We start from the raw sequence: 19,241 nt of genomic DNA, 5'->3' as shown, positions 1-19,241 counted from the left end.
AGTCCAGTTTTAATTCATATTTAATAATTTTTAAAATGTATTTTTAGATTTTTTTTTTTTGTATTACTCATTGTTTTTATTTTTAATTTTTATCTATTATAATTAATAGAATAACTAGATCCCCTCCAACCCCCCAAAATGGATCAATTAATTCAATATATTTTAAATTATACAGCGAGATATAGCTGTTTTCCCCTGAAAACGTTATTTATAATAGTTTAATTCTTAAATATACATTAAAAATAATAAAACATAAGTTGGACACTAAAGAAATGCAACGTAATTGAAAATCTAAAAAAATTATCCCTTCGAGGCCGAATGTTTCTTCATCACCCCTGCTTTCATTATTTGACTAATACGCCATCATTAGCCAATCAACGTTCAATTTACAAGTAGGCGGCTCCTTTATAAATATAACAATCCAGCATCGTTACCGGTCATTGGCCAACCATGTTCACAGCATCAGCTCCTGTTCAGATATTCAGAATTCGTCAGTGAAGGTTGTAAATTCAGCAGAGAAGCAGAACTTGGAGTCCAGATGGAGTCCAGCTTGTGGCTCGGCAGCAAGCGCCACCGAGCAACCCTCACCGGCTGGAACTTCAAGTGGACCCGTGTAGATAGGAAGAACCGCGACAGCAAAACAAGTATGTAAACTTTCACTACCAACACAGACAATTCCTCGTGTTATGAAATGGCCCAACTGAAGCGTGTATATGTGACTGAAGCAATTACAGAGCAAATAAATGTTCCCCCCAATAAGGTTTCAACAGTCACCACAATGAAATTAAATGAAAATTATATCGTGAAAACTTTTAATAATGGGGAAAAAGGAGCTTGTATAAATGTGGAAACATCGTGATGGAGCTAGCCAGTTTGAGTGAAAATTCGAAAAAAAAAAAATGGAATTTAGATGTCAAACGTCTCATTTACTTGAGTTTTTTGTTTTTGGGGAAATTGGGCTGAAGAATGGGTATTTTTAGAATGTGGTTGGTTGGCTGTCTTCTTAATATTTTGAAATCAGTTGGGAATTGTGTAAGTTTTGGAAGAATTAAAGATGTGAGCAGAATAATTAAGTGAGATGCACTGCAAAGTGGACAAATACAATTGCTAACAATAAAAATACTGATAATATTAGCACATATTAGCACAAAATCCAATATGATAAAACTGATGTAACTTCATTCAACTCATAAAGCCAAAGTGGAGTGTTCAGGTCAAAAAATATTTTTAAAAGAAATACAACAGCAAAAAAAAAAAAAAAAAAAAAAAAAAAAAAAAAAAAAAAAAACATAAACACCCACATTTCAAAAACCACAAAAGTTATAGGACATACTTCCAAATTTCCCGTGTTTTTATGGCATCTTAGTCAAAATGTGCAAAGTAGCAGTGACTCGATGTTCAGTTTTGCAAGCCAGGGATTTTACATATTCAAAAAGCAAGGATAAGTGCATTTCCTTGCATTTAGAACTTTTTCACCAAAATGTGGTGTCATTTTACTGTTATTATTGCTGGTTAGAGAGTGACTTAAGGCTGTCAGTAAGCAATTGGGGGTAGAAGAGGAAACGCGTACAACCGGTTCAACAGCATCAACGAGCCCAACTGTGACTTCACTGTGGTGTCAGGTGTAAACTTCAAACCAAGTACCCAATGTGTTTTCAGCATCATCCACATAAAGTGGCCGCACTGGCTGATATATGAAATATGAATATTAGCTCATTGACAGAAACAGACACCCTATCCACCTGAACTGGGAGATTTCTTATGCCTTCAAAGTCATTGAAATGTGATCATTCACTGTAGGCCTGCACAATATACTGTTTGAACATTGCCATCTCAATGTGCACAATAGTCAAATGATGCAATAGATTTTTATTGTTTGTGTGTTTTTCTTTTTTTGAACACGTAAACTTTCGTTTTGCTTCATAAAAGCAGCAAGTGTGCAGAGACATGGCATCCTGGATCCGTGTTATATACAGAAATCTTCATCATTCACAGATGAACCCCCTTAGCCTGGATTAAACGGTATTATATGAATACAAAGTGGTCATGGTGAGTCAACCAAAGTCTTCCCAAACAGCTATTCATGTAATCTGCAGAAATTTCTTCAAATTTTAATATCGCAGTATATATCGGAAACCCGCAATGTCGTTTTTTTCCCAATATCGTGCAGACCTAATTTACTGTGGAATTTATGGAGTAAAATATTAATGTTAAATATCCGTAGTATACAATTCTGAAATACTGTAAATGCTCTTTGACACTTGCATGAAAAAAGTAAAGCTCTCCTTCAGGTGACCTTTGCATGCTGTTGTGTGTTTACACAACCACAACACTGCTAATCACCAAGAGAACAGCAAACCAAAGGTGTTGGCAGTATCATGCTCTGGGGCTGTTTTTTTTTTTTTTTAAGCTGAAACTGGGGCTTACGCCAAGATGGAGTGAATTACTGTATGAACAGTTCCAAAAATGGGTCAGCTTTAGCACAAAACCTTCAGGTCTGTGCCAAAAACCGAAAACGGGCATTTGTGTATTCTTACTGTACATTACGTTAACTCATTAAATACTGTCCATTTTCAACAAAAGGCAACCCTTAGTGTAGTCAGGTGTTAAAGATGATTTTGATGATAGACTCACCTATTTCACCAGGATTCAACCTTTTTCCCTTCTTTAGTCATCACAAAACTCAAGTGCTTTTCCAACCGATCGTTTGATCGCTGCCAGCCCACCAATCAAATTGGATTGGACGTCTATCCCCGCCAATGGCAGTGAAACACATTAAGATATAGTATGTTTACAATATATCTTTAGACTACGGAAACAAACTTTACAGAACAAAGGGGAAAATGGTCTGCGACAGCAAAACTTTTCAAGAGAACAACCAAGATAGCTCAGTTTATCACATTGGATGACCAACTTTATCTTTTTTTTTACAAGGTTATTTCTGTAAAAAAAAAAAAAAAAAAAAAAAAAAAAAAAAAGCATAATTTGTTTGCAACCTTATTTTGTGCTCTTCAACTGATTTGCAAAGAAAAAGGGACTTGTGACTTTTTTTCGCTTCGTTGAAACTTCTGCTCTACTAATAACCCTTCTTTATGGCTATAATGTTGGGATAACTGTGTTCAAATTGGGGGAAGCTTTTTTCCCCTTCTTAATACATTTCCGAGGTTTCCAATCGGGACTTTGAACCAAACTCGTGTTTGAAAATATTTGATCAAGACTAGGGATGCCCCAATCCGATCATGTGATTGGAAATCGTTCCAATCGCCTCATTTTTCAGAGGATCGGAATCTGGTGAAAAGGATCGGGTTTAATTAAAAAATATATTTGTTTTTCTGCTTCATGCTCGCACAGCCTCTCACTCTCCCTCCTGCTGCTTTTCTTGGTCTGTAGTGCAGCTGGAGTTTGCTAGTTAAAGTTAACAATGATTGACAGGTTTGTTGCTTTGATCTGGCTCTGTAGCTATAACATCAAAGGCACAAATGTGTTAATCATCGTTTAGTCAATCTTCGTTGTGTAGAGGCAGTTCTCGGTGGCTTCAGTGAATTTGAGTGGACTCAGGCTACGTCTGCACTAGGACGGGTAATGGCCTTAAACGTTTAATTAGTTGGACTATACGGCATGTCTGCTACATTAGTATGCCTATTATCCGGATTAGTTGTTAAATGGATAATGTAGGGGGGTAACATCACCCGCCGCCTAATATGGACAGCTGTCTCTGTACAGAAATCGGATACTAAAGAAGTGAAGTCATGCCGTCGCCATTTTTAGTGCGGCATGATGGCATCATAAACAATTGAGGCGAACAATCACGACGTGGCATACCTGCTCCTCTTTTCTTTTCCAGACATTTTTCTTGAACCTTCAAACTACGTCACAATAATATGCTTCAACTCACTGCCCATTTGTGGTCTTCCCATCACAGATGACGCGGAGATGAGCGTTTTTTACAGAGCTCGTCTCCCTCGTTGTCTCCTATCAGCAAGCTGCAGAGCTGGCCCCTCCCAACTCAATGCCGATTGAACACGAGTATATAAAAATGCGTAGAGGAAAATTAAACCCCGAAAAGTGACCTGTGTGGTACCCCCAGTCAAAGAGACGCGCCATCAGTTTTTTTCTATGATATTTCTGCCTTGCAAAATTGTCGCCACTTCCAGGATCGCCACTGTTATTCACAGGCACTCCTGGTTGAGGCTTCCAGGAAATATACGCAGTGCCACACCATATGCTTCTATTTGTTATTTTCCAAGTGGTGAAAGCGCAACTGAGCATAGTTGTAACATCCCAAGTAACGATGTCAGGTTTTCGATGTTTTCTAAAGATTTATTTCAAGCACAACTCGGCGACTGCTCGTAAAGGCCGCGCATGCTTTCCCTTCACTCTCACTCCTATGTGATGCGTTCAATTGCGTTCACCAAAAAAAAAACGTTGATCACAAAATAATGACAGTCTAGAAGGTGTCGTAATTTCAAAATTTACTGCCGGCGAGCAATGAGTTGCCAGTTCAAAGGTAAATCACGCGGGCGATGATGTAACATATGTTGCTGCTCCTTTCTACGCATGCGTAGTTTGCGCAGATGCAGGCGTACAGTGCTGAAGCGGGGGTGCCTTAAACGCACCTTAAACGTAAGTGTGGATAGGTATAAAAATAGTCGGCAAAATACCCTGTGGAAAATTATCTGTCCTAGTGTAGATATAGCCTCACTCATATGAATTATATGGATGTTTATGGAGACTGATTGAAAGTATGGAGTTAAAGGTGATGCAATGAAAAAAGTGCACCAGTGCAACCAATGCAAAAAGTCAGTGTGGAGCCTTGGCAATTTATATCGCAAGGCTAATTTTTTCCAGTATCAGTCAGGCTTATTTTATATACATTTTTTGCTTTTTAAGAGCTAAAAAGTAACAAAGTAATCCAGAAATACAGTGGCGTTGCCAAAAGAACGAAAAATATATACGTGTTATACTCCGCCACATCCCAGGAAAAGCAGAAGTACTGTGAAAAGTACTGTAAAATGTTTGGAACTTTTGTTCAAATAAAAAATTTTTTTTAAAAAACGTTTTTTTTCCGGTATCTGATTGGAACTCTGTATCGGAAGATTCTCAAATGTAGGTGACTTGGACTCTGTCTCTGGTGCAAAAATATGCGATTGGGAGTCGGGACATCCCTAATGTATAATTACTAGGCGTGTGACATATTTCGATATGGTTATACTGTATATTGTGATAGTTTGTATACCAATACAGGGTTTCCCCTAGGATTTTTTTTAAGCTGTGGTGGTGGTGGGCTGCGTCGGAGTTGGACAACCCCATCATGTTTTGTTTGTTTTCATATCATGACAAATAAGTTTTTTTTAACAACATTTATTTTTTTCCAAGAACCATAACTAAGATCTATTTGCAAAGTTTGCATCCTGCCTGGAAACACTTGATTTTCCTGGAAAAAAATGGGGCTAACTTCAGCTTAACTTCAAATGCCTTTCTGTGGGGTTTTCTCCCGATTTTTATCTCTGCGCCGAGCCGACGTACCAATTGCAAGCTTTCAGTAGAACTGATACGCTTTTCAAAATAAAGCATGAAAAGGAATAATTTGTATTTTAGGTACCATTTCAGATGACTTATGGCAAATAGTGAGTACAAATGAGCTTCGCATATACATTTAGAAGTCATGTTAAATTATACAAATGATAAATTAGCGGCTCTCTAAATCTTAAAAAAAATAATAATAATAATAATAATTTGCAAGCTGTGGCGGCTTTTATTTTGTTGTGGCGGCCCGCCACAATATTTTAAATGTAGGGGAAACACTGCAATAAGATATCGATATACTTCCGAAAAGAATCGACGTATCGTTTTAAAAAGGTTTCACTATTATTTCTATTTACAACTAGCTTGTTTTTCTCTTTCACTCGTCAAAGGCATTGCCAGCCTGTTCATTCGTTGCCTAACTTCCCAATTCAAACGGATTGGACGTCTACTAATGACAAACTAATTTAAATTTACACCAAAAGGGTGATTGGATGTGTATCATTGTCAATGGCAGTGAAAGGGTTGTATCATAGAATATCGTAAATTGATTTTCTGACTTGTATGGACATAGCATGAGAGAATCGTTATCGTGAGCTTTGCACTGCAAATTGTATCGTATCTTTGGGTACCAATAGGTTCTGATGCCTCATAATTTCTGTACGTTTTTTGTTCTAAATCAGTGTATGGTGGAAAATTTTGAAATGATTTTCCTCAGTCTCATTATTATTATTATTATTTATTTTTATTTTTTTTTACTAAAGTTTAGTATTCGAACGCAGGTGTGTAGAATTTTTACTGCTTATTCACTGTATCCTGTCACTGACTGGCAACTGCTCCATTGTGTGTGTTCTAAATATGAGAGCACTCTTTTTCCCTACCTAATCTTTATTGACTTTTCACCTTAAGCAAAAGTTTTTGTGATCAAATGAACTTGGTGTCATGTTTGTACCTCACGCCTTGAATGGAAAAAGGCAGATCATTGACTGTCTCTCATGTTTCATGTTCGGATTTGTTTGGTTTTCAGTTTCAGTGTCGGTGTCGGATGTAGTCGGCGTGGAGGAGGGGAGAGTCAGCGTCCTGCCTCGCAAGACTGTTGAGGACTCTGACAAAGACTTCACCGGTGGGACAGCATAAGAATGATTATTTTCAACTTGTATCGTGCATATTTACGTTAAATTTTTCAGAAAACAAAGCATTCCTTTTTCTGGTCCAGTGTTCTACGTAAAGCGTGTCCGAAGTGGCAGCTCCCGCGGGTTGCTATGGCGACTGGGTCAGACTCAGTTTAGCTGTCCTAGTCGAGTCCTGAGAGACCAGTGGACCAAACACCTAAGAGCTGCTCTCAAAACTCATTGTAAGCATGCGTTCATTTCAGGTATCATGTATGCTTGAAACTTCAATCAAATATCCATGTCAATCCTCTTTCAGGCCCTTTGCGTCCAAATAAATTATTGGTATTTATTAATCCATTTGGAGGGAAGAAGAAAGGAAAGCACATTTATGACTCCCTGGCTGCTCCTCTCTTTGCGCTGGCTGGTATCAGCTGTCATGTTATCGGTAAGAAAATGCACCAAGTGGTTCAGGAGCTAGTCTGTAATAATAAATCATATCGCCTGAAAAAAAATGTGTTTAGGTCTGACAACTGTTTTAAACTTTGTTTTCTCATTTAGATGTACGTATTTTTCTGCTTTTGTTTTAAATCATGGTGAAGGGACTACAGATATGAAAACTAGCCTTTTGGTTTTTTAACTATGCGTAATTATTAAGGGTGTAACAGTACATGTATTTGTATTGAACCGTTTCGGTACGTGGTGCTCGGTTCGGAACGGAGGCGTACCGAACGAGTTTCTGACATAATGTAACCCTTACTTTTGGAGGCTGTGAGTCGATCGGGTTACAGTTTCTTTGTGTAGATAATATTTACTCCGTCTTCTCTACTATAATGAGGACCAACACGGTAGGACGCTACAACCCCAGAAACGACAACGGCGCGACAACGTGGCCACCGTGAGAACTCAGTGAAACGTGGGCGTTAAAGTCAATCAGCCAATGCACACCATTCGCAGTGCGGCCGTGTGTTGGACGCATCCCAGAAGTGGCTCAACACGACGCACGTGAAAAGAACGGCAGAGTTTATTATTTGACGCGAAACGCGACCCTCCTGCATCAATACTACTACCAGTAGCTAGGATCGGGCAGACAGGAAGTCACTCGTGTAAAAATATGGTGGATCCAGTCGATTTTCAAACTAATAGGCAATCGTTACTTTTTGACTCCATCAGATCTCTTGAGTGTTAGATCGGGGCACAGTTGACTTATCTTTGTCGATTTACTGCTGTCTTCTCTGCTATAATAATAGCCAACACTGCCCCGTGTTCAATACAAAACACTCCTACCACAACAAAACAAGTATGAACTAATATTCACATAGGAACTAAAGTTATACAATATAAAATATACAATATAAATGAATACTACATCACATTTGTAAAATATAAACACATAATAAAATAATAGCCCATTTAGATAAGATAAATTGAAATGAGCTAAAACACCTGTAATTAAATAATAAGAATAATACACAGATCCTGCTTACACAATTAAATGTATTAATTTCTGTGTGGCAGTTTAACTTGAGAAAATCCACCAACAAAGCTTTTGAAAACTGTTCATAAGAAAAAGTTTCAATGAGACATTTAATTTGTAAAATACATGTTAATATCTTTGTCATTGGGTTTGATTTTCTCTTTAGCACAGGACTTCTTTTTTTCTTCTTTCTTTCAGAAAGAAAGCTGACCAATATGCGGGGTCTGAAAGGCAAATTGTTGTTGGATTATTATCTTTAAATAAGCACTACTTTTTGAGCAGAATTCTTGCTTTGTATAGGCTAATGTTCCTATTGTTGAAAGGTGTGTAATAAACAGTGTTGTTAATAACGGCGTTATTTTTTTCAGTAATGAATAATCTAATTAATTTTCTCATCTTGGCAACGGCGTTACCGTTACTGAGGCGGGAAAGGCGTGCGTTACTATGCGTTACTAAGTTGGTTGAATAAAAAAAGGCTGAGAGAGACTGACTCACGGAGACGAGAGAGCAGAGCAGCAGTGGGGAAGACGCCGTTACAAACGCGATGCTAGGTGGCTCCAATAATACCTGACTGTAGCCATAGCCTACAAACTACGCCCACATGATACGGTAGATATCACATATTATAGAACTAGATGCAAATGACAGACACGGCTGCATTGGCAACATGTTTTAAGGATTACATGCGTTAGTAAACAGCTGCCATCTTAAAGCAGTAGACCTCTCAGGAAGGCTCTGATGTAGAGATCCTTCCTAGCGACTCTAACTAACTTTTTTTTTTTTTTTAATCTAAAATCTTGACTTAAATCTATCTTTAAATGATGAAACAGTTTTAAAACTTACACACGTTGAAAGTAGACAAAAGGGAACTAATGCAATAACAGGAGCAATTTTACCAACTTTAACGGTTGATTCACAACTTTAAATGACTTCCACACATAGCAAAGGTTAGGCCAATTGTCCTAAAAACCCTTTAAACTTTACACTGTGTGACCTGTTTTTTTTTGGGGGGGGGGGGGGGGGGGACATGAAAATTATCACTAGTTACTTTGCCAAGTAACTAATTACTCTAGAGCTGTCCCGACTAGTCGACATAGTCGACGTCATCGATGACGTAAATCCGTCGACGAGCACAACATCCCGTCGACGGTTAATGAAGGGTTAAAAAAAAATATGCGCGGAAAGTTCAGAATGTCGGGTGCTCTGTATGCAAGCGGGGAAAGCGGCACAAAGCTAAAAAAGCGCACCAGAGTGTCCAAAACATTGACTTATTTCAAAGAAATAAAGGAGGGTACACTCTTGTGTCCTGTCTCTTCACTGCCAAGCTTGGCTGCACGTCGGCCGTGAATAAACACCTCAAGCGCCGTCACTGTTTGTAAAAAAAAAAAAAAAAATAAATTAAAAAAAAAATCTTTTTTTGTACACCAGAGGGTGCTGTCGCTTTACTAAATAATAATGTTTCATTGACAATGGGCCTATAAGTGCTATTAGTATTGCCAACTGAAAGGTTTATTTCATGTTATGGTTTATTTTATGGTATAGAAAATTATATAACGTTAAAAGGTCATAAATATATACAGTATATACAGTGATTGCACTCGAGGAAGAGATTGTCAATGATAAGGTAATAAATTAAGGTAAAGGCAATTCATATAGGCAATTCATTGATATATAAATAAGGTTTAAAAGGAAAAAGGTGAAAAGTTTTCATTAATTTCTAATTGTGTTGTTTTATTTGTGTGCACCGTAGCTCTTACAGTGTGATTACATCAAGGATGGAATAAAAGTTGTAAACCATCAGTTTAAGAGACCATCTTTTCAATTGGGATGCTACACTAGTTAATTCTATCAGCATTTGAAGTCATTGTTTATTTGTGATTTATTATTGTTATTTACGTGTTTATTTGTACTTTAGTAAATAATTTAAGTGTTCCAATATGTTTTTTGTGAATTGATAAGCGTCAACAAAAATTTTATTGCTAAATTAGTCAACAAAAACAAAAAATATTTTTTTAAATTATTAGATTAGTCGACTAATCGTAAAAATAGTCGGCTGACTAATCGGGAGAAAATTAGTCGTTTGGGACAGCCCTAAATTACTCTTACATTCAGGAAACTGAGTTACTAACGCAATTACTTTTTGGGAGAAGTAATTTGTAATTGTAATTAATTTTTTAACGTAAAATTAACAACACTGGTAATTAACAACTAGAACATTTATATTTTGCATTTTGTTTTCTTACTGTACCAAAAATGAACCGAACCGTGATCTCAAAACCCAAGTACGTACCGAAGCGAGATTTTTGTGTACCGTTACACCCCAAGTAATTATTCATTTATTCATCTCCTGAACCGCTTATCCTCACAAGGGTCGCGGGGGCGCTGGAGCCTATCCCACGGAACATCATGTAGGAAGCAGGGTAGACCCTGAACTGATTGCCAGCCAGTCGCAGGGCAAATACAGACAAACAACCGTTCACGCACACATCCACACCGACAGACAACTCCGAGTGTTCAACCAGCCTAACCATGCATGTTTTTTGGGTTGTGGGAGAAAGCCAGAGTACCCGGAGAAAGCTTACGTAGGCACGGGGAGAACATGAACACAACAAACTCCAGGTATAGACTAGCCTTATCCTTTGTAAAAACATAATAGTGTGAAATAAAGCAGTCATGTCTTTTTGAGTTTAATTTCATTGAAAGTCAATATACCGTAATTTCCCGAATATAAGGCGCACCCGTGTATAATGCGCACCCCTAATTTACTTGTAAAATCTAGGGGAAATTATTGTACACGTTTATAACGCGCACCCTAATTTTAGCACCAATAAATAGAAGAATACAAGAAAACAGAGCTCGTGTACAGATACAGAAATGTCATTTTACTGAAAGGTGAAACGCAGCACAAGCATAGCATATTGGTAGTTCAAAACATTACCATAAACTGACAATATTTACGGTAATAATATCATTTGACAACTTCTCCAACTTACCAGAATCTAGGAGAAAACAAAACAGATGTGACTTTTCTTTTGAAGGCTGCTGTATAACTTGCTCGTTTCATCATGATGAATCAATGTTTCTTCCATGGATTGATATGGTAAAATGCAAGTGAGAACGTAAGTCGGAAACCCGAGAGAGCTCATCGCTGTCGACACGACAGTAACAATAGGTACTATTGTTATTTGGGTTTGAGTTTCCCGAGGGACAGATATAGTTGACGGACACACACAGGAAGTCTGTGTTGTTACGTTTGTTATAGTCCGAGTTGCGGAACTGTAATAAACTTTGACTCAAATGAGTTCAAGAAACTAAATTCTGTGCTTTATGAAGAGTGGAAAAAAGCAGAATTTAACACAGACGAAATCATTCGGCCGGTCAAAGTGAAGTATTACCGAAACAAAATGGTGACGCGTACCGTAATGGTCGGCAATGGATTGCCGCATTAGTTTCTTCAACACAATGTGGCCGTGTCAATAAAAAAATTCTATTTACATATGTATATATTAGGGCTGTCAAACGATTAAAATTTTAATCGAGTTAATTACAGCTTAAAAATTAATAAATCGTAATTAATCGCAATTAATCGCAATTCAAACCATCTATAAAATATGCCATATTTTTCTGTAAATTATATATATATTCTGTAAAATAAATTGTTGGAATGGAAAGATAAGACACAAGATGGATATATACATTGAACATATGGTACATAAGGACTGTAGTGGGCATTTCACTCTCCTGTCATTTAAATCTGTCTATGCTGTCCTCACTCCGAAGCGTCTACTTTTTCCAAAGCTAGACAGCTAGTGAACAACGCCATAATAATCAGACTTCTTCCTTTTTCATCTGATTTATTAATAAAATGGCCTCAAACCATTGTCCTCTTTGGACCGTTGTAAAACTACAACAAAAAGTACTAGGGCTGTCCCAAACGACTAATTTTCTCCCGATTAGTCAGCCGACTATTTTTACGATTAGTCGACTAATCTAATAATTAAATTATTATTTTTTTTTTTACTAATTTAGTAATGAAATTTTTGTTGATGCTTATCAATTCACAAAAAACATATTGGAACACTCAAAATATTTATTAAAGTACAAATAAACACGTAAATAACAATAATAAATCACAAATAAACAATGAGTTCAAATGCTGATAGAATTAACTAGTGTAGCATCCCGATTAAGACATCTTTTCAAACTGATGGTTTACAACTTTTATTCCATCCTTGATGTAAACACACTGTAAGAGCTACGGTGCACACAAATAAAGCAACACAATTAGAAATTAACAAAAACTTTTCACCTTTTTCCTTTTAAACCTTATTTATATATCAATGAATTGCCTATATGAATTGCCTTTACCTTAATTTATTACCTTATCATTGACAATCTCTCCCTTGAGTGCAGTCACTGTATATACTGTATATATTTATGACCTTTTAACCTTATATAATTTTCTATACCATAAAATAAACCATAACATGAAATAAACCTTTCAATTAGCATTAAGAACAATACTAATAGCACTCATAAGCCCATTGTCAATGAAACATTATTATTTAGTAAGGCGACAGCACCCTCTGCTGTACAAAAAATGAAAAAAAAAAATTACAAACTGCGTGAAGGCGCTTGAGGTGTTTATTCGCGGCCGACGTGCAGCCAAGCTTGGCATTGAAGAGACAGGACAGAAGAGTGTACTCTCCTTTGTTTCTTTGAAATAAGGCAATGTTTTGGACACTCTGGTCTGCTTTTTTTGGCTTTGTGCCGCTTTCCCCGCTTGCAAACAGAGCATCCGACATTCTAACTTTCCACGCATATATTTTTTTTAACCCTTCATTAACCGTCGACGGGATGTTGTGCTCGTCGACGGATTTACGTCATCGATGACGTCGACTATGTCGACTAGTCGGGACAGCTCTAAAAAGTACACAAGCATTGCATTAGCAACAACGTTAGCTTAGCACGCTATACAGGTTCACTAAACATAAACAAAAAGCGTCTCATACAAAAAATATAACATTTCGCTTACTAACATAATATGTACATTATTTACAACAACCATACTTACGGACAAATCTTGTCCAAGGATCATATAAGCACAACATTACAACGTAGACGTCAGCCCGAGACGTCGTGCAGCCATATTGAACTGGCAAGAAGACATGTCGCAAAGCGACCACAAGAGTTCGCTGTTAGACAGCACAAAAAGCCTTGCTGTAAAACTTACCAAAAGGCAGAATACTGTCTGAGCGGGACGTGTGCGTTAATTGCGTCAAATATTTTAACGTGATTAATTAAAAAAATTAATTACCGCGCGTTAACGCGATAATTTTGACAGCCCTAGTATATCTCCATCCATGTACCCGTTTATAATGCGCACCATGATTTTACAAGTTGATTTTGGGGAAAAAAAGTGCACGTTATATTCGGGAAATTATGGCAATATAATAATGTTTTTTTTTTTTCTGATGAAGCAAGCACATGTGTTGTGTATAGTATTTTTCATATTTTTAAGTACCATATTTTTCTGACTATAAGTCACACCTGAGTATAAGTCGCACCAGCCATAAAATGCCAAACGAAGAGGAAAAATACATATATAAGTCGCACCGGAGAATAAGTCGCATTTTGGGGGGAAATTTACTTGATAAAATCCAACACATAGAACAGATATGTCATGTTGAAAGGCAATTTAAAATAAAAATACAATATAGAACAACATGCTGAATAAGTGTACAGTATGATAATTTTACATGACGCATGATCAACGAAACGCGAACGTTATGTTAACGTAATGTTAACGTTATGTTAACGTAACTGAAAGAGTTATTCAGATAACTCTAGCATAAAGAACATGCTAACAAGTTTACCAAACCATCAGTGTCGCTTCGAAACACCAAAATAGCATGTGAAATGATATAATAATGTGTTAATAATTTCACATAAGTCGCTCCAGAGTATAAGTTGCACCCCCAAGCCAAATGAAAAAACTGTGACTTATAGTCCAAAAAATACAATAATTCCAAAACTGGATATAATCGAGAAGAACTGAGATCAATTTTGAATTTCGCACCAAAAATTTCATTTGAAATAGCTGTCAGACGCAACAAAAAAATGTTGTTCCCGTTATTTACTGTCTGCTTTCGACTACAGAAATCTGAATATTTGCTGTTAAGAGAAATAAAGAAGAGGATCTGGACAATTTATAGCTAAACAAGGTCTCCAGACAACTCATCGAATATCAAAATAGTTGATTAATTGTGGCAGTCGCAAGTTAACAAAGACAAATATAGAGGTAAAAAATATTGTAATTGAGTTGAGGTTTGCAAGTGAGAAATGTTTTCATTATGTCTGGGCAATAATAATTTTTCCTACTTTTTTGGAGAACGGTATGATTTCAAGGTTTTGCTAATTAATTCTATCTTTGACACGTTTAGTAACGGAGCGGGCCAATCAAGCAAGAGATCACCTCCTCAAGAAAGACCTTACAGGCTATGACGGGTAAGTGTTTGGATGCGTGCATGTGTGTGTGGTTAGGAGTTGGAACCTCTTGGTACCTCGCGATACGATACAATTTGCGATACAAAGCTCACGATAACGATGACCTGACAATATGGCGATACAACAATGATCGATACATTGGTCAGGAAATCATTGTAGGAGATTGTACAAACAACTAATAAACAGAAAAACAAGCTTCTGCTGTGAATTGTAATGAGTTTGTCACTAGTAGACGTCCAATCCATTTGAACTGGGAGGGTGGCAGCGAATGAACGTTCGTTCATTCGCTGCCATCCCTCCCACTTCAAACTGATTGAACGTCTATGGCCGTCAGTGGCAGCCAATGCCAGGCAATGAGGTAATTTTGGGCCATTAAAGGTCATTTACCTTTTGATTTTCAGTTACTTCCTGTTGATTTGGGGGTATTTTATGTGTCTCTTCCTGTATATTTTGAGTTACAGAACAGGAAGTGACCTGGGAATTACCCAAATTAATAGGCAGTGACTCAATCTCAACAGGAAATGACCTGCAAATGCCCTAAAATGAACAGCAAGTAACCTGTAAATGCCCTGAAAATCGGACGGAATGACTGGACGCTCTGGTTTCGAACGAACGAATGAACGTTCCGAGTCTAAATGGATTGGGCGTCAAGCACCATCATTGCAGCCTTTGAGTTAATTGAGACACTATTATGGTGGAAGATTTTGGTAGCAACTTGTTGGTTCATTTTTATTTATTTTTTTAGACATTGACATCTTTTTAAAACAATATTTCGATTCTTGGCAGGAGCATATTGATAACCTTTTGGAATACAAAGTATCCCGATATATCACCATTTCGATATATTGTCACACCTCTATGTGTGGTTGTCTCCTCATCCTGCATGTGTTTGTGTCTTTCTGCGTTCCAACAGCGTGGTGTGCGTCGGTGGTGACGGCATGTTCAGTGAGGTACTTCATGGTGTGATCGGTCGCACGCAACAAGAAGCGGGCCTGTGTGAGAACGATCCATCTGTTGAGTTACAAGCGTGTCCACTTCACATAGGCATCATCCCGGCAGGTCGACGCCGAACACAAAAAAAGTGACACACACTCTCATGGTCATTTTATTTAGTTTTTTTTTTTTTCTCTAGGCTCCACAGATTGCATCTGCTACGCCACTGTGGGAGTGACCGACCCCGTCACGTCAGCTTTGCACATCATCATCGGTAAATGAGCGGGAAAAAAACATGGCGTGTTGGTTACAGTGACTTCATGACAAACTTGATTGAGCTGCTTGTGGTATTTACAGGAGACTCCCAGCCTCTGGATGTGTGTTCGGTGCATCACGCTAACACTTTGGCACGCTACTCCGTCTCTCTGCTGGGATACGGGTTCTACGGGGACGTGTTGTTGCAGAGTGAGAAAAAACGCTGGATGGGACCGCTCAGATACGACTACGCTGGTATGCGTACATTTAGAAACAAACCAAAAAAAATCATAGACAAATGGTGTGAGTTGGCATAAACTATGCGTTTTATGCGTGCAGGTACATTGGTGTATCTGAGCAACAGAAGCTATGCGGGCATCGTTCACTTCCTACCGGCAGACCCGCTTATTTCCAGTCCGAGGGATAAGACACAATGCCTCTCTGGGTAAACGATTAGGAATTGGAAAAAAATAACAAGAGCAGACTTTACGCGATAGACAACACCTAGTATAAATGATCTTATGTGAAATACAGTTGTACAAAGTAGTATTTTTAAATATTCAAATCGCACATTTCTTAGACGCCTGATAATTTAGAAAATTGTTTAACAAAAAAAAAAAAAAATGACACCACTTCACCAGTGCCGCTATTGTGTGACAAATAAACGCAGATACACTGGAAACGGGTAAAAAGTAACTAAAAATGCATTTACCCGTTCAATCCGTTTCTGAGTTTCTCCATTCGAGACTGATGAATCAGACTTCATTTTTTGTGTCCATTAAAGCTTGTTTCTCCAATATGCACGCATATTACAGTGGGTAGCAAATTTGTGATGAGTTGGTGGGACAATCTGAGATACTCTCATTTAAATGGCTAAAATAGTATTGGAATTTTAAAATGCCTTTTTTTGCCTACGTCCGGGAAATATTAGCAATTATCTACCCTTTTATTATACATTGGGAAAAAGGAAATTTTTTGTCTTTTACTTTATTAAACAAGATTTTTTTCCACTAGAATGCACATGCTCAAGGTGTTGTCTAACCCTTACAATTGACCAAATATATTACATGTTTTTACTGATGTTCACTCCTGATCATTATGGTAAAATAAATGTTTGTTTTAGTATTATTGTTGTATTTTAAAGTGGAGCGACTGTAGTTTACCTACTGTATACACGTGTTGTCCATGAAACAACAGAATTGTGATATTTAATAAATGAAACAAGTGTTTTGTAGTGATGAAATTATTTTGTCACACATGAATATTTTATATTGAGTTTTTGATTAAAAAAAAAATACACATCGATTGACAGTTACCTCCTCACTTTATTTTAAATTGACATTAAACAGTCACAAATGTTAAACTGCATCAAGTAGCGTAAAAGGTATCCAATTTAAACATAAGCGGCACAGTAGCGTACATATTTTTTCACAAGTGCGTTAACGTGATTCCAAACAGTATAGGAACTAGTATTTTAAGCTAGTAAAAAGTTATGACTACGTCCTAAATGTATTTGCTAGTGGCTTATTCTTTCTGACTGTAGTATTCGCGTCGACTGTACCGTGTACAACATCATTTGTTTTATTTTTGTACCATATGTGTGTGTTGTGTGGGAATTAGGGACATGTCGTGACCTTTTGGCATAATCGATTTTGAAAATATCAACACTTTTGAAGTTAAGTATATTTAATACACTTAATTTTTCATTAAAAATTGACGACCATAGATGAAGTAATGCCGAAACACAATTTACTATTGTTTTGCCGGTATATATTCTTATATCACACAGCACTGTGTATTTTTTGTGTTTAGATGCGGTGTGTGTTCCAGCAGCACTGAGAGGCTTTTCATCCAGTCTTCACAAAGTTCACTTTGCAGCTCGCACCACAGCCACATTAGCAGTGAACCCGAGGGTAATACACAAAAATTAGCGGTGACATGCATGTCCTTAAATCAGTGTTGTTTCCGTCATGGATGACTATAACGAAAATATTTCGTCAATGAAACTGTTTTTCATGACGATGACGAAATGATAACAGGCTATAAACGTGTTTTGGGAGACTAAACATAACGAGCCTATTGCCAGTTTTCGTCTGACGAGATGAGAACGAGACGAAAATGCGCAATAGTTTCCGTCACATGTTCATAATGTGTGACATTTTACGTGTAGTTAGCTTGCATAGTAACGGTGTATGGTTGTGTTAGTCATGTGATGTGCTGCCCAACCCCTACCCCCACACACACACTCACTTAGAGTTGAAACGAATACTCGAACAACTCGAATAACTCTAGTTTAAAAACTGATCCAAGTAATTTTATTCACCTTGAGTAATCGTTTATTTTGACAGCTCTAAGCATCACGTTTTGCTCGGACTACTTTTAATGCGGGCCAACGCGCTGATGTCACGTGCGCAGAGGAAGAAGCAAAAAAAAAAAAAAAAACTTACTGCAGCCGCTACAAACGACGCCGACGTTGCTAAATACTAGCCCGCACGATGCTACGTTGGTAGCAGGTAGCGTCTGATGAGTCTCATAGAGATCACATGTATGTTGAACTAGATGCGCAATGACAGACTCAGCCGCGTCTGGGCAGCGTTAGTAAACAGCCGCCATCTTAAAGCAGTAGAGTGCTAAGCGCTAATAAAGAGCGCTAAGCGCTAATAAATAAGATTAACGTTACTGTCACTAGCTCACGTAACGTTAGCCCTGCGGAGGGCTAGGTTTCTATTAATTATGACCACTGTCGATGCGTGGCTAACGTGTCTTACATACAGGCTTTAACATAACATAGCGATGTGGAGTGATGAGGGTGTAAAATAAAAACTTACTCATGCTAACTATCAATTTTAGCTCAGTAGTCATAGCTGGATAAAACACCAAGTAGCACTGGTCCCTAATGTGCTCCAATACAGCCTGTATCATACATTTATTTTGAACACTGCAAAAACTCAAAATCGTATCAGGACTTACAGTTTAGACTAACTTAAAAATGGCTTGTTACAAATAGAAATTCAATTGAAACACGTGGGAAAAAATCCTAACTTTTAAGTGATGTGTTATCAAGCGTAACGGTATTTTTAGGTATATATATATATATACTGTATATATATATATATATATTTTTTTTTTAATAAGATCTAAAGGTTTTTTGAGTGAAAGCAGCGAATTAGTCTTTTTTTTTATTCTAGTTACATCTGAGATGCAATTGTTGGCTGTTTTCAACAATATACATCGAAAATAAAGACATTGATTGACTGAAAATGGTTTAAGATTAGATGAAATGTCTTGTTTTCTCATGTATACTTATAATTGCTCTTCACGTAAAAATGTTTTATCCGATTACTCGATCAATCGATAGAATTTTCAGTCGATTACTCGATTACTAAAATATTCGATAGCTGCAGCCCTACTTGACTCACTTTTGCTGTGTCCACTTC

General features: G+C 37.4%; 1 protein-coding gene across 1 annotated transcript in view; it reads left to right on the top strand.

Moving 5' to 3' along the window:
* Window positions 1–445: 445 nt before the first annotated feature.
* zgc:158263 (ceramide kinase family protein) overlaps window positions 446–19,241 on the top strand; it is a 27,367-nt gene continuing 8,571 nt past the window's right edge. The window contains exons 1-10 of the mRNA XM_057829377.1: window positions 446–644; window positions 6,551–6,646; window positions 6,740–6,877; window positions 6,952–7,080; window positions 14,553–14,616; window positions 15,530–15,675; window positions 15,749–15,823; window positions 15,907–16,059; window positions 16,144–16,249; window positions 17,617–17,717. Of these exons, the coding sequence (XP_057685360.1) occupies window positions 539–644; window positions 6,551–6,646; window positions 6,740–6,877; window positions 6,952–7,080; window positions 14,553–14,616; window positions 15,530–15,675; window positions 15,749–15,823; window positions 15,907–16,059; window positions 16,144–16,249; window positions 17,617–17,717 (1,114 nt within the window). The 5' untranslated portion in view covers window positions 446–538. The remainder of the gene's footprint in view (window positions 645–6,550; window positions 6,647–6,739; window positions 6,878–6,951; window positions 7,081–14,552; window positions 14,617–15,529; window positions 15,676–15,748; window positions 15,824–15,906; window positions 16,060–16,143; window positions 16,250–17,616; window positions 17,718–19,241) is intronic.

This window comes from Corythoichthys intestinalis, chromosome 2 (genome assembly GCF_030265065.1).
Source record: "Corythoichthys intestinalis isolate RoL2023-P3 chromosome 2, ASM3026506v1, whole genome shotgun sequence".
Lineage (NCBI taxonomy): Eukaryota > Metazoa > Chordata > Actinopteri > Syngnathiformes > Syngnathidae > Corythoichthys > Corythoichthys intestinalis.
This window is presented reverse-complemented; position numbering and strand designations above follow the sequence as displayed.